This window comes from Macaca fascicularis, chromosome 20 (assembly GCF_037993035.2).
Source record: "Macaca fascicularis isolate 582-1 chromosome 20, T2T-MFA8v1.1".
In the NCBI taxonomy this organism is placed as follows: domain Eukaryota; kingdom Metazoa; phylum Chordata; class Mammalia; order Primates; family Cercopithecidae; genus Macaca; species Macaca fascicularis.
The window spans coordinates 53,888,693-53,903,044 of record NC_088394.1 but is presented as its reverse complement, the minus strand read 5'-3'; the positions used below and the strand labels follow the sequence as shown (position 1 = coordinate 53,903,044).

The 14,352-nt window shown below is 53.0% G+C and overlaps 1 protein-coding gene across 50 annotated transcripts in view; it reads left to right on the top strand.

Moving 5' to 3' along the window:
* Window positions 1–14,352, top strand: part of KIFC3 (kinesin family member C3) — a 105,256-nt gene that overhangs the window by 66,153 nt on the left and 24,751 nt on the right. For 20 of the 50 annotated variants that reach the window (XM_074027098.1, XM_065536943.1, XM_065536944.1 and 17 more), the window contains one exon: window positions 1,471–1,613. The exons of 5 other annotated variants lie outside the window; for them this stretch is intronic. In XM_074027098.1, the coding sequence (XP_073883199.1) occupies window positions 1,471–1,613 (143 nt within the window). Of the gene's footprint in view, window positions 1–1,470; window positions 1,614–7,859; window positions 7,999–10,879; window positions 11,083–11,544; window positions 11,624–14,352 lie in introns of all 50 variants that reach the window. 25 more of the 50 variants (XM_005592065.4, XM_065536941.1, XM_074027092.1 and 22 more) reach the window with 5 other exon arrangements.

Below are 14,352 nucleotides of genomic sequence, written 5' to 3'. Positions count from 1 at the left end.
GACAAAGGTCAGATGAAATCCTGTGTGTGAAATGCAAGCACCGTGCCTGCCACTGGACCTCAGCCAGCTCAGCTGCCCCAGGCCCCTCTGAGCCCCCCAACCAACCCCCATATTGCCACCCTGAGAGTCGGCTGGCAGAGGATTGGTTAGCACATGAGATTTGAATCCTGGCTCCTGTGACCCTGGGCACATTGTTAACCCTTCAGGGCTTCTGGTTCTTTGCCTGTCAGGTTGGGAGAATGCCCCCCACCTCCCTGGGGAGTTGTGAGGAGCTGATGGCAGCTGTAGTCCTATTGGCCTGTACTGTGGGCCCTTTCTGTGTGCCTGGCACTACATGGGCACCACGTGTATCTCATCCATTTGATCCTCACCACAGGGCTGTGAAGTTGTCCTCATTTTATTGACAAGCAAACTGAGGATCAAGAAGGTGTGTAAAGGCTGGGCACTGTGGCTCACGCCTGTAATCCCAGCACTTTGGGAAGCCAAGGCGGGCAGATCACTTGAGGTTAGGAGTTCAAGACCAGCCTGGCCAACATGGTGAAACTCCATATCTACTAAAAGTACAAAAATTAGTTGGGTTGGTGGTGCACGCCTGTAGTCCCAGCTACTCGGGAGGCTGAGATGTAAGAATCGCTTGAACCTGGGAGGCAGAGGTTGCAGTGAGCCAAGATCGCATCACTGCACCCTCTGGGCAACAGAGAGAGACCCTGTCTCAAAAAAAAAAAAAGAGAAAAGAAAAAAAAAATGTGTGTAAGGCTTGAAAAGCACTTGGCCCAGTGGCTGGCACTTGGGATATTGTTATGCCCCAGGGTAGTGGCTCTGCAGTGTGCCTCATGACTCATGAGGCTGGCCCCCATCCCACCCTGTTCAGCCCTGCAGGTGGAGGTGGGTGGCTGGGGCGTCGCTGCCGCAGCCCGCCCTCTCTTCCGTGGGTGAGGGAGGCAGTGTGTTAGAGGCACAAGGGGATGCACGTTAGCTGGTTCTGAATACACTTGGGGAAGCAACGGAGGCTGGGCCACCTGGTGTGGATTTGGTCTTAATGAAGTCAGGGAAGAAATTGCCACCTAGAGGCAGCTGGGGTAATAAAGCCATAGCCCCTGTGCAAGTCCTCAAAGCTTCGTGCAGGCTGGCTGGCTGGCATCGGCTTCCTTCCGTTGCCCTGCTGAGCAGGTGCCTGCCGCAAAAGCCACCGTGAGGATAGGGGAGCCTCCAGTGGGGTATTGGGCCCCCTCCAGAAGAGAATCTTGGGGCAGCTTTTGGTAAGAAAGGAGTGTAGCCCCTGCCCCAAGCCAGGCCTTCCCCTCTGTGCAGGGCAGGCATGTAAGGGTGTGTGAGCCCCTCTTGGCCTCATCTGGACCAGCCAGGGGTGTGTGAAAGCTGAGGTCAGCTGTGGCCCTGGCCAGTGGTCCATGGCTAGCAGTCTTCGGCCAGCGGTCGGAGTGTCTCACCTATCTCTCTGTCCCGGGACAGGGCGTGGAAAAGATACCCCAGTCTGCGGTGACGAGGACTCCAGTGCCCGAAGTGCAGCTCGCCCAGCCCTAGCTCAGTGCCGAGCCCTTAGCGTGGACTGGGCTGGCCCCGGAAGCCCCCACGGGCTCTACCTGACCCTGCAGGTAAGCACTGGGGCCTTCCAGGCTGCATGTGCCTTGGGTCTCTGAGCTCCAGTGGCTGGGTTCCTGCCAGGTTCCTGGGGGTAGGAAGCACCAGGGGAGAGCCAGGGACCCACCTCGCACCTCTCTGCTAGGCCCCTCGTGACCCCTCTGCCTGTGAGCCAGCTTCATTAAGTCAGACAGGGGAAATCTCACAGGAGCTGACAGGAACTTTTCAGTCATGCCCTGGCTGAGGTGTTAAAGTGGGAAGCATGGGGCCTTAGCTGAGATGGGCAGAGCTTGGAGAAGGTATTGGGAGAACAGGCAGGTTTGGGGTAGCTGGTTATTCTCAAACATGGTTATGTGAGCATTTCCTTGTATTTCCTTGGGAATATTTCCTTGTTTGAAGTGAGAATTCAAAGCTAGATGGGGGATTCACTAAAACTTGGGGTCTTCTCCCTTGTAGTTATCACCAAGTGACTTTAAAAAGACAAAGTAAGGCTGAGTGCAGTGGCTCAGGCCTGTAATCTCACCACTTTGGGAGGCTGAGGTAGGAAGATCGCTTGAGCCCACGAGTTCATGACCAGCCTGGACAATATAGTGAGACCCCATCTCTATAAAAAGAAAAATAAAAAATTAGCTGGGCATGGTGGTTCCTATAGTCCCAGCTACTCAGGAGGCTGGAGTGGGAGGATTGCTTGAGCCCAGGAGGTTGAGGCTGCAGTGAGCTGTGATTGCATCACTGCACTCCAGCCTGGGTGACGGAGTGGGACCTTGTCTCAAAAAAAAAAAAAACAAACTTTACATATATAGGTATATTTGGCTATAGAAATAATACATAATGATAATAGTAATAAGAGCTACTATTTATCAAACACGGACTTTGTGCCAGGCATTAAAGATCTCATATCAGTCCTCATGATATTCATAACAGTCTCAGGATACAGTATTTGATCTGAGCTTTATAGAGGAGGATGTGGAGGCTTAGAGAGGTTAAGTTACTGGCTGCTGGTCACATATTTGACCATTCAACACAACTAGCCTTGTAACAGGGCAGAGATACAATTACCCAGAAACTGCCTCTCATAGTCCTCTATCTTTGAGAAATCCACTATTAAGTATTTGGGGTTTATTTATTTATCTTTCCTATATCGAACCACTTAATTATATTTATATGATTTTTATTTTTGAGATGGAGTCTCATTCACTCTGTTGCCCAGGCTGGAGTGCAGTGGCGTGCAGTGGCGTGGTCTTGACTGCACCATCCGCCTCCCAGGTTCAAGGGATTCTCCTACCTCAGCCTCCTGAGTAGCTGGGATTACAGGTGTGCACCACCACACCTGGCTAATTTTTGTATTTTTAGTAGAGATAAGGTTTCACCATTTCACCATGTTGGCCAGGCTGGTCTTGAACTCTTTTTTTTTTTTTTTTTTTGAGACGGAGTCTCGCTCTGGAGTGCAATGGCGTGATCTCAGCTCACTGCACCCTCCGCCTCTCGGATTCAAGTGATTCTCCTGTCTCAGCCTTGCGAATAGCTGGAATTACAGGCGTGCGCCACCATGCCCAGCTAATGTTTGTATTTTTAGTAGAGACAGGGTTTCATTATGTTGGCCAGACTGGTCATGAACTCCTAACCTCAAGTCATCTGCCCACCTCAGCTTCCCAAAGTGCTGGGATTACAGGTGTGAGCCACCCAGCCATATTTATATGATTTTTTTTTTTTTTTGAGACAGAGTCTCACTCTATTGCCCAGGTTGGAGTGCAGTGGCATGATCTCAGCCCACTGCAACCTTCACCTCTCAGGTTCAAGTGATTCTCATGCCTCAGCCTCCTGAGTAGCTGGGACTACAGGCATGCGCCACTACACCTGGCTAATTTTTGTATTTTTAGTAGAGATGGGGTTTCACCGTGTTGGCCAGGCTGGTCTCGAACTCCTGACCTCAAGTGATCTGCCCACCTGGGCCTCCCAAAGTTCTGGGATTACAGGCATGACCCACAGTGCCCAGTGCATATTTATATGATTTTTATTATTTATTTTACATGTTATTCTGTGACTAGCTCTTTCCCTCAAGTAACTCCTTGTAATCTCTTCATGCTCATCAACACATAGAGAACTACCTTTTTTTTTTTTTTTTTTTTTTTTTTTTTGGAGCAAGGTCTGGTTCTGTTGCCCAGGCTGGAATGCAGTGGTACAATCTCACTGCAACCTCCAGCCATGTCATCTCACCTCAGCCTCCTGAGTAGCTGGGACTATAGGCATGTGCCACCACGCCCAGCTAATTTTTGTAATTTTTGTAGAGATGGAGGTTTCATCATGTTGCCCAGGCTGGTCCTGAACTTGTGGGCTCTGCCTTGGCTTCCCAAAGTGCTGGGATTACAGGTGTGAGCCATCACGCCCAGCCCTACCTCTTTCTTTTACACTGCTGCATAATGGTCTACTTCAGGACTTACCATAAGTTATTTATAACAGATCCTCTGTATTGTTTCTGATTGCAGTGAGCTCCTTAAACAAATATCTGTGCTGTGTTCATGCAGCAATAGCTTTGAGTATTTTCAGGGCAGTACAAGCTCTGCCCATTTTTAATTGATGCATTCATTCAACAGATTATTTAGAATGTGCCAGTCTGTGCTAGGGTCAGAGGTGCAGTGCAGAAAGAGACAAGAGAGTCTAGCAGAGGCCCCAGAGAGTGATCAAATAATCATGAAGGGATGAAGGCAAACCAGGCAGGGGCCAAGAAGGCAGTGGCAGAGGATTGACACCAGAGTCATCTGGGGGTGCTGCCAAGGCTCACCCCCTAAGAAAACCATTGCACTAGAGGGCCCACCATTCCCCCACATTCTCCTGACCATCGACACACACTGATTCTGCCCTTTCTCGAAGCTACATTTTCACAGAGCCTTGAAGGAACATGTACAAATGGTGGGCAGGATGGAGTGTGGAAAACACATACCATTCAAGGGGACATATCCTCCCTGCTGCAAACGGATGTCCTGGCCCGGGTAGCTTGTTTTCCCAGCCCCTGATCTGAACATGGATGCAGGGGTTGATGTTGCTTCAGGGACAGTCTTGTGTTTCGAGGTGTTTCTTGTCTCTTCTCATGTGATTCATCTGAAAACTGAACCAAAAGTTTCTTCTATCTGTTCAAATCTGCTAGAAAGCAGGTCTGGTGAGAGAACAGTTAAAGAAACCCGAGGACCCGCTCTTTGCTCTGTCTTGAGCCATCCATAGTTAAATTGGAAGGCGGCAGTCAGAAACCCACAGCCTCGAGTTGGGTGGTGGCTCTGTTCTTGAGCTTTGATTATGGGGTGCTGAGTTGTGGTTGCTGAGTCCTGGGGTCAGCAGATCTGCTGAAGATCTCTGGGATGCTGGCACCAGCAACTAGCTTCCACGTTCACATCCTGGTGGGCCCCCACAAAGCTCCATTATGCGGTAGGTTCTTCAGGATTGAAGATGTGGGGCCAGGGTGGGTCCCAAGCACAGTGCGGCGACCTGGCGGCCTTAGTGACACCCCCTCCCTAGGCTCTGTCCAGCAGTTAAAACCTGAGATGCACCCCACAGAGGCGCTGCAGAAATTCCCAACCCTCCAGGGCCCCGTCTGTCCTTCCTGTGGCTTGGCCAACAGGCCAGAAATAGTGTAACCTTTGCCCTGGCTGGCAAATGGAAACTTCCAGCTGCTGTCCTTGCCGCCATGGATCACAAGCCTGCTAGTGATGGTGTGGCAGTTGGTCACAGGGTGGGGACAAAATTAAGTCGGAGGGAATTTTCTATTTTCTTTTTGAGACACAGTCTTGAGCTGTCACCCAGGCTGGATTGCAGTGGTGCAATCTCAGCTCACTGCAACCTCCACCTCCTGGGTTCAGCAATTCTCCTGCCTCAGCTTCCCGAGTATCTGCGATTACAGGTGCCTGCCATCACGCCTGGCTAATTTTTTTTCTGTTTTTAGTAGAGACAGGGTTTCGCCATGCTGGCCATGCTGGTCTCCAACTCCTGACTTCAGGTGATCCACCCACCTCAGCCTCTCAAAGTGCTGGGATTACAGGTGTGAGCCACTGCGCCCAGCATGAATATTCCTAAATATAAGAGGTGTGTCCCCCACCCGCCCTTCTTAAGTGGAGCTCAGGGTCGAGAGAAGGAGGGGGTGAATTTTGGGCTAAGGAGCCTGCTGATGTCACTTTTCTTGTCTTTTCAATTATCTGTATTGGCTTTTTGAATGTCAAAGTAAAAAGATGTGAAGATTACAGGAATCATGTCCTGATAATACTTACCTCATATCAAGCCCTTACTATGTGCCAGGCGCCTTCTGAGGACTTGGCTGCAATTGTCTGTTACTCTTCACACAAGCTCAATGAGGCAGTCCTGTTATTACCATTTTTATTTTAAGAATGAGGAGAACGCAGCTTCAAGAAGGTAAGTAACTTGCCCAACGTCACCCAGCTTAGCCGAGGAAGAGCCAGTCTTCACACACAGGCCTTGCCGCCTCTAGACTACGCGTTTATTTTTTAGAGTGAGCACTTTTAAAAGAGTAACTTATTTTTTTGTTTTGAATTTAAAGGTCACAAAGACACACAGAAATTGTCTGCTGTCTCTCTTCCAAGATAACCTCTGTTGATATGGGAAAAAAAAAAAAAAAAGCTGGGTGTGGTGGCTCATGCTTGTAGTCCTAACACGTTGGGAGGCTGAGGCAGGAGGATCGCTTGAGCCCAGGAGTTTGAGACCAGCCTGGGAAACATGGCAAAACCCTATCTCTACACAAAAAATACAAAAATCAGCTAGTCATGGTGGTATGCACCTGTAGTCCCAGCTACTCGGGAGGCTGAGGTAGGGGGATTGCTTGAGCCCAGGAAGTCAAGGTTGCAGTGAGCTGTGATTGTGCTATTGCACTCCAGCCGGGGCCACAGAGTGAGACTCTGTCTTAAAAAAAAAAAAAAAAGAAAGAAAGAAAAAAAGAAAGAAAAAAAATGACCAGGCGCAGTGGCTCATTCCTGTAATCCCAGCACTTCAAGAGGTCGAAGCGGGTGGATCACTTGAAGTCAGGAGTTTGAGACCAGCATGGCCAACATGGTGAAACCCCGTCTCTACTAAAAATACAAAAATTAGCCAGGTGTGGTGGCACACACCTGTCATCCCAGCTACTTGGGAGGCTGAGGCAGGAGAATTGCTTGAACCTGGGAGGCGGAGGTTGCAGTGAGCCGAGATGGCACCACTGCACTCCAGCCTGGGTGACACAGTGAGACTCTGTTTAAAAAAGGAAAAGAAAAAAAAAAACCAAAAAAACACACAGTCATTGTTTATAAGGTTAACAATTCAAATGCCAAAGAGGTTCAAAATGAAATGTAAGGCCACCTCCTTTCCCCTCTTCTCACATTCTCTCTGTTGTGAACTTTCTTTTTATTCCCCACAAATTGAAATGATGCTTATTTCTACTCTCAGCCACTACACCATCTCCCCAACCTTCCAGAGAGGATCACTGTCCATATAGTTCTCTTGATTTGTCTCTATGCCTGTTTTATTTTCATGATCCTCAAATGGGCTCACTCTTTGCATGTGGCCCTGCCGCCTGCCTTGGGCATCTTTATGTGTGAGCGGTAGGTGACGTTCTCTGGATGAAACACCTCTTCGTGCCTCCCCTCTCTCTCCCTGTGCCTGCGCACTGGCCCTCTCTGTCTCGAGTCCTTTGCCTGTGTTCGCCCTGGAAGAGGAGATGGCTTCTCATGGCTTCTCGATAGCCCTGTGGGGCGGGGAAAGTGAAGGAGGCAGGGCTGTGGCCCTTCTGCTCAGACAGACTCATGGGCAGCCTCCTTGGCAGTCCTGGGGGTTCCATCTGGAGATGTAGGGCTGTGTGCCTGGGGTGGCAGCATCGGCATGGGAGCAGTTGCCCTGAGGTTATGTGTGTGGTGGGGCTGGATGGTTGCCTATGGGGCGTGTGCACTGGAAGTGAGCCGGCCTCTGTGCTGGTGACTCTCAGACTCTGCAGGGATGGCATGAGCTTCGCCTGAGAACTTGAAGTACCTAAGAACCTTCTTTGCTGGGGTAGAAGACCAGCTGCTGAGGGAGGCCAGGATAAGGCACCGCCACTGTCTTGCTGTGGGACCTGGCACATCCTCTTCCAGATCCTGGGCCTCAACGTCCCCACCCACCCACACAGGGAGGGACTGGACCCCCTGGGCCCTGGGATCCTGGCCAGCTCTGGGAGTGCACCATCCTTTGGCTCGAGGGTCCTTCCCTGGCTCAGTCTCCTTCATGTGAGGATTCTGGTTGTGTCTTGGCAGCAGGCCCTACAGGACAAGGGGTGCAAGAGCCAGAGTCAGGGGACGAAAGAAGAGAAGCTTTGGAAGAGACAGGCACCGGCCCCCAGGCGGGCCCGGGAGGCCCAGGAAGCTGGTGGCACCATGAATGTAGAGAATACAGGTAAAGCAGGCCTGCCCGCCGACCCAGCACTCCCCAGTGAAGCCAGCACAGGAGGGAGGCTCTTGTGTGGTTGGTGCTATCCCTATGCCCTGTCCTCCCTGGCTGGAGGTGGCCTAGACAGACTCCAGCTGCCTGACCCATAGCTCCAAGCCCCCAGCCTGCCTCTCCCAGTTTTAGGGACAGTGGTGTGTATGGAACCTTCATCTCGACCTGCCTCCCACAGCATCCAGGCCCCACCCAGTGATAAGAGGCCTTGGCCAGCGTGGGCTGGGGTTGAATTTCTCTGCTTTTTGTCTTTTCCCAGTGCCTGTCTAAAGCAGGGCGAGGGTGGCAGCCTCACAGACGCCACTGCCTGCAGAGAGAGACTCGGCCTTCTCCCTCCTATCCATGGGCTCCCAAGGTCTGGAGGCTCCTAGAACAGGACTTTGATTCTCCTGGTCAGAGGCTGAGATAAAGGAGCCGGTGGCTCAGCTATTCTCTGGCAGGGTCTGCCATGGTGTCCAGGGCTGGCTGGTTCTGGAAGATTCTACAGGCCCCCCTTGTAGTCTTACGGGTCCATGCCGGGGATCCCTGGCAGTAAGCGAGAGCCCGGTGATAATGGGGAAGCAGCATCCTCCAGGATCCCGGGGGAAGGCCGAGAGCATGTGAAGGAAAGAGGAGCTGGCCTTTCTGTCATGTTCCTCCTCCATCACCAAAAGGTTAACTTGTGTGTCTGAACTTGCCATGTGGTGGAAGGAGCCACTCCCTTCTCTGAGGCTGTCCGGAGCCCCGTTCTGGCGTTCCGGCCTGTCTGGGCCCAGGCACTCTTCTGCAGCGAGCGGCAGGGGTTGGGGTCTGGCTGAGTGTGAGCAGGCCAGCCTCGGGCAGGGGACATCATCTTGCTGATTGTGCATTGAGAAGAGGAAGGCCGATTCCAGGGAACAGCAAGGGTGACCTGGTCAGTGGGGCCAGGCCGTGCCTGCATCGCATCTTTGAACCCTGAGTGCAACCTCTCCAGCACAAGGGCCCCTTTGATCTCACCTCGTCCTCCCATCCTCCCCTTTCTGGGACCTCCCTGAGCTTCTTGGAGATCTTTTCTCCACAAGCACTCTCCTGGCCCCCGTCCCACTGCCCTGCCGCGGTGCCGAGACCCGGCGAGCCCCTCTGGGGGTGACATCCCATGATGTGAGCAGTGTTCCGGATGAACTGGGCCCTCCGAGGCCTCATTTCTGCCCCATGGCCTGTTGTGTAACAGCCACCCACGCCTGTGCATCTCCACGGTGCTGGGCTCCTTTCAGGCAAGGCCCCTTGTCCCCATTTCTCCTAGGAAGCTCCTGCCGGGCCCCTCCCACACGTCTCTCGAGTGGCAGAACCAGCTCCCAGGCCAGGAGTCCAGTGCGTTCCCTGCCTCACTGCAGCAGCCTGCAAAGGGCTGAGGGCCACGCTGGTCACATGCCGCTCATGCTGCCGCGTGTGCAGGCCTGGAAGCATCCGTCTGACCTCACTCGCTCTAGAACAGATCACAGGAGCTTGGCCAGCTCTGTGTGACATGCATGCTGTGTCACGTGCAGGCCACACGGCCAGGGTCACCACACAACCGGGGATGCCCAGCTCCAGCTCTCCGGAGTGCTCGGGTGGAGGAGGGAAGAGCCAACCTGTGTGTGCCCCTCCTGCTCTCCTAGAGCGGGGCAGGGGGCCTCTACCCATCTGCCCCTCCTCCTGGGGCTGTGCCAAGATGTCCCCGCCCAGCTGCAAGCTGTACCCTCCCCACTTCCCTGTCCATCTGAGTCCGTTTGGCTTCCCTCAGGCCAGGCTGTCAGAGGGGTGTGTGACTTCAGGTGCAAGTGGCTTCCTTCCCAGGGTCTAGGAGCCCCCAACCCCAGCCTGCTGAGGGCTGGGATTCCTGGGGACTAATGTGGGAACGCCTAGAGCCCCAGGCTCCAAGGTAGAGAGCAGCGCTCTCTGGCCAGCAGATGCCCCTCTTCACCCTTCACTCTGCCATGCTCTGTCATGTCCCATTTGTGCTCCCTGAAGGGAGGAGGCAAATCCCCCACCCTTCCTCCCCAGCCCCCCATTCTTCTCTCTCTCCCTCAGACTCTTTGCTCCCTACCTGCAGAGACCATGGCCATTCTTGGCGCCCTGGAAGCAAGCTATAACAAGCATCCCAGGCGCCGTGCACAGGTCATGGGCCCCGATTCTGTGTTCTTGTCCTTCATCCATCTGTCCATCTCTCTCATTCCTGGTGACAGGACAGTGGCGGGCCTTTGGAGGAGGAGGACTCCCTCTGTCTTGCCTGGGAGGTCCCTGCGCTCCATCCTTGCTAGGTGCTGGCTGGCTGAGTTCTTGCCCTATGTGCAGGGCGGGCTTTGTGTCCTGGTCTGTCTGTCCCTCCCACATGCACGCGGCTCCCTTGGCTCCCCTCTCTCTGCACAGTTGACCACTTGCCACATGGGGAGGCTGGGGAGCCCCACTCTTCTCTTCTGTACTCTTGAGAGGGTTTGAGACTTAAAGAAATAACGTTCCTACAAGAATAGAGTTTTCTAGGGTGAGAATCCCTTGTCTTTCCCAGCTGCGATTCCTTGCAGCCTGGCCATGGAGAGAGGCTGGCCCATCAGACCTAGAACATGTGCTTTGAGAGCCGTATTCAGTGGAAGTTGCTTTCTTAAGTCCTGATCCAGGCAAGTTAATCCCCCAGATGCTGCCTGGGGAAGTGTCTTTTTCTGGGACAGGCCCTGGAGGCCCCAGCTAACCTATGCCGCTGCTGCCCCAGCTTCACCTGGTTGCCCACCCCCTCTGCTTGCACCCCTATCATCCCTGGCGGTCTGCCCTGTTGTGATGGACCCTCTCCTCTGCCAGCGTGGGACCTCTGCTGCCCTCTCATCAGCCACTACTTTGCTTGTAGGTGGGCGTCTCTTTGGCAGCAGGAGGTGCTTGAGCCTGTCAGGGCCACCAGGTGCGGCCCCCGTGGTGCATAGGATGGTGGAGGCCATGTCCCAGCTCCAGGAGGAGAAGGCCCAGCTACAGGAGGAACTGGTGGTCCTAAGGGAGAGGCTGGTCCTCCGCGACAGTGACCAGCAGGTCACATCCACCCAGCTGCAGAACCAGGTACCTGGGGAGGCTGGGATGGGCAGAGGCCACTGCCCACTATGGAGCAGGTCAGAGGACACCACCTGGGGCACCTGACCCCACCAGGCTACTGGTGTAAGAGGAGACGGCTGGGGTCTCGTCTCCTGGAATATGCTGGAGGGTAGGGTGGTAAGAGTCAGAGGCCTCCCATCCTGGAGGATGCACTTTTGAGATGCAGCATTTCTTTCAGCTTACAGGGGCCTCCCATCCTGATCCTTCTTGTGCCCCATCTCCTTGGGTTACAGGGGGCCAGGACCTGCCTCCCTAGGAGGTGATGTAGATGTGAGTGGAACAGGAAGGTGCGGGGTGCTTCCCACCCTGAGTCCACCCCATCTTCCGTGGTGCCCTGCACTGGGCAGCCCGAGTGGACAAAACTCATCAGATGGTCACCCCACAGGAGGTTGGCATGACATTTCTCATGCTTTTGATTTCTCGTTAAAGGTGGACGCTAGTTTGAGTGCGTGTTGGGGAATGGATCTCTCAAACCTCTGGAAGCCAGGGAGAGCCAGGGTTCATGCAGGTCAGCGTTGTCTCCTTCGTTGGCTGGGCAGAACATTTGGGTACCATTGGCTGATAAGCTGCGTGTCCTGTGGGGCTGACCACCGGCCCTCTTGTGTATGTGTGGCTGCGTCACTTTCTTCTCCTTCTGGATCTCCACTCAGCTCCCAGCCCTCCTTCCCCGCTCTTCTCCTCAGTGGCTGTCTCTAGGATTGTATCTCAGCCTTGCCCACTTCCCCAAGGTCTCCAAGCCCATCTGCCACATCATCCCCCCTTCTGATCCAGTGCCCTGGCCTGGCTGTTGGGCCTCTGAGCTCTGGGCCCAGGACTCTGTGTTGACAGACTGGCCTTCAGGTAGAGCTAAGTTCTTTATGTGTCCCATGAGCCAGCAAAGAGATGGCCTGGACATGCCGATGTCTGCCTATTGTGCCTCATATGTGCTGTGACTTGTTCTCTCAGTTCTGGGGGCAGCATATTGTGCACGCTTTTGAAATGCAGCATTTCTTCCAGCTTACAGGTGTGTTCTCTTCTCAAGAATGGCCTGGCCTGCCCCCATGCCCCTTGCTGACTCGGGTGGGCCTCCTTGGGGTGCCCCTCATGCTCTGTGTCTTCTTCTTACACACTTACCCCACAGCTTGACTATCTGGGCCTGCCTTCCCCACTAACTGGGGGCTCTTCTAGGCCAGCCCTGTATCCTCTTGCCTGCTGCATGCCCACCTGCTTCCTTGGGTATTTGTGCATGCCCCTTTTGTACTCGCACTGAGCTGGGCATGGGGGATACCCCAGTGGACAGTAGGCTCCCACCCGGTGGAGGCTCTGCCTGTGGGAAAATGGACATTTGCTTCACACACCCACATAAAGTGGGAAGGGCTCGATGGGATGGGCACACGCATGGCCTCGAGGTCTTGTCCCTGGGCATCTTGAGCTAAGCTCTGGGATAGAGCAGAGGGAAGTGCACTCTGAGCTGGGGCCCATCCAGTGCAAAGGGACTTGTGGTAGGAGGGGCGTGGCTCAAGCGCCTTGGGGGTTGCAGGGGGTCCAGGGCCCACCCTGCAGGACACCCATCTGGCCTCAGGCAAAGGCTGAGCAGCCCCTCTTCCTTCCCTGACCTTCCCCAGTTAGGCTCTTCAGACACTTCATTTTGCAAATAAGTGTTTTTTTAAAGGGCTTCGTGGGCTGGGCGCAGTAACTCATGCCTGTAATCCCAGCATTTTGGGAAGCCAAGGCAAGTGGATCGCTTGAGGTCAGGAGTTCAAGACCAGCCTGGCCAACATAGTGAAACCACATCTCTACTAAAATTACAAAAATTAGCTGGGTGTGGTGGCGGGCACCTGTAATCCTAACTACTCGGCAGGCTGAGGCAGGAGAATGGCTTGAACCTGGGAAGGGAAGGTTGCAGTGAGCCAAGATCACGCCACTGCACTCCAGCCTGGGCAACAAGAGCAAAACTCCATCAAAAAAAAAAGAAAAGAAAAGAAAAGAAAAGGACTTTGTGGAGATATAATTCACATGCCATAAAATTCACCCCTTGAAAGTGTACAGTTCAGTAGTCGGTGGTAAGTATATTAAGATGGCAATGCACCCATCACCAGTGTCTCATTGCCAAACATCTTCATCACTCCACTGGGCCTACTTACGGTCACTCCCCATGCTCCTTGCCCCACGGCCCCTGGCAACCTTTAATCTGCTTTCTGTTTTTATGGATTTGTCTTTTCTGAACATTTCATAGAAGTGAAATCATAGTATCTAACCTTTTGTGACTTTAAAGAGGTTTTTGAAAACATTTTTCCTTTAATTAACAAAATCAACTTACATTTTAAGAAGGGAAACTGAGGAGGAAACATCCCAGCCTTTTTAGTTCTTTGACCCCCAGCTCTCCAGCCACTCTTAGGAGAAACCCTGAGCCTATCCCACTCCCGCAAGTGACTTGGGAATTCAGAATGGTTCCTGGTCTTTGTTCACATTTTGCCCTTGAATGTTGTTTTTCTTTTTCTTTTCCTTTTTTTTGAGATGGAGTTTTGATCTCATTGCCCAGGCTGGAATGCAATGGCGCGATCTCGGCTCACTGCAATCTCCACCTCCCAGGTTCAATCGATTGTCCTGCATCAGCCTCCCGAGTAGCTAGGATTACAGGTATCCATCACCATGCCTGGCTAATTTGTATTTTTAGTAGAGATGGGGTTTCACCATGTTGTTCAGGCTGGTCTCGAACTCCTGACCTCAGGTGATCCACCTGCCTCGGCCTCCCAAGGTGCTGGGATTACAGGCATGAGCTACAGCACCTGGCCTGTCCTTGAACTTTCTGACTGCAGCTCTTTTCTGGAAATTTCTCAGGGGATGTATCTGAAGCTCCAGGTCTCTGAGATACTCTCTGGGGGGCCCAACCTTGTGGAGATGTGGCCAACCACATGGGTCTAGAGCTGGGTTCAAACCCTGACTTTGGCACTACTCATTAGCTATGTGACCTTGGGACAGTTAATTACCACTCTGCAGGTCAGTTTCCTCATCTTTGAAATGGATGTAATAATAGGATGTGGTGAGATGATCCTTAGTGAGTCATTGGTGTTGCTGTGGCCACACCATTGTTGTTACTGGGAGAGTTTTGGATTTGGAATCCCGTGAACAGGATTCTATTCTGGCTATGCCACGTGCCAGCTGGGCAGGTGTAGGAAGTCACCTTCTCTCTGAGCCTTCACTTCCCAGTCTCTAAACTGGGGCTTACTAAATGTTCCATTGCAGTTTAGGGGTGGA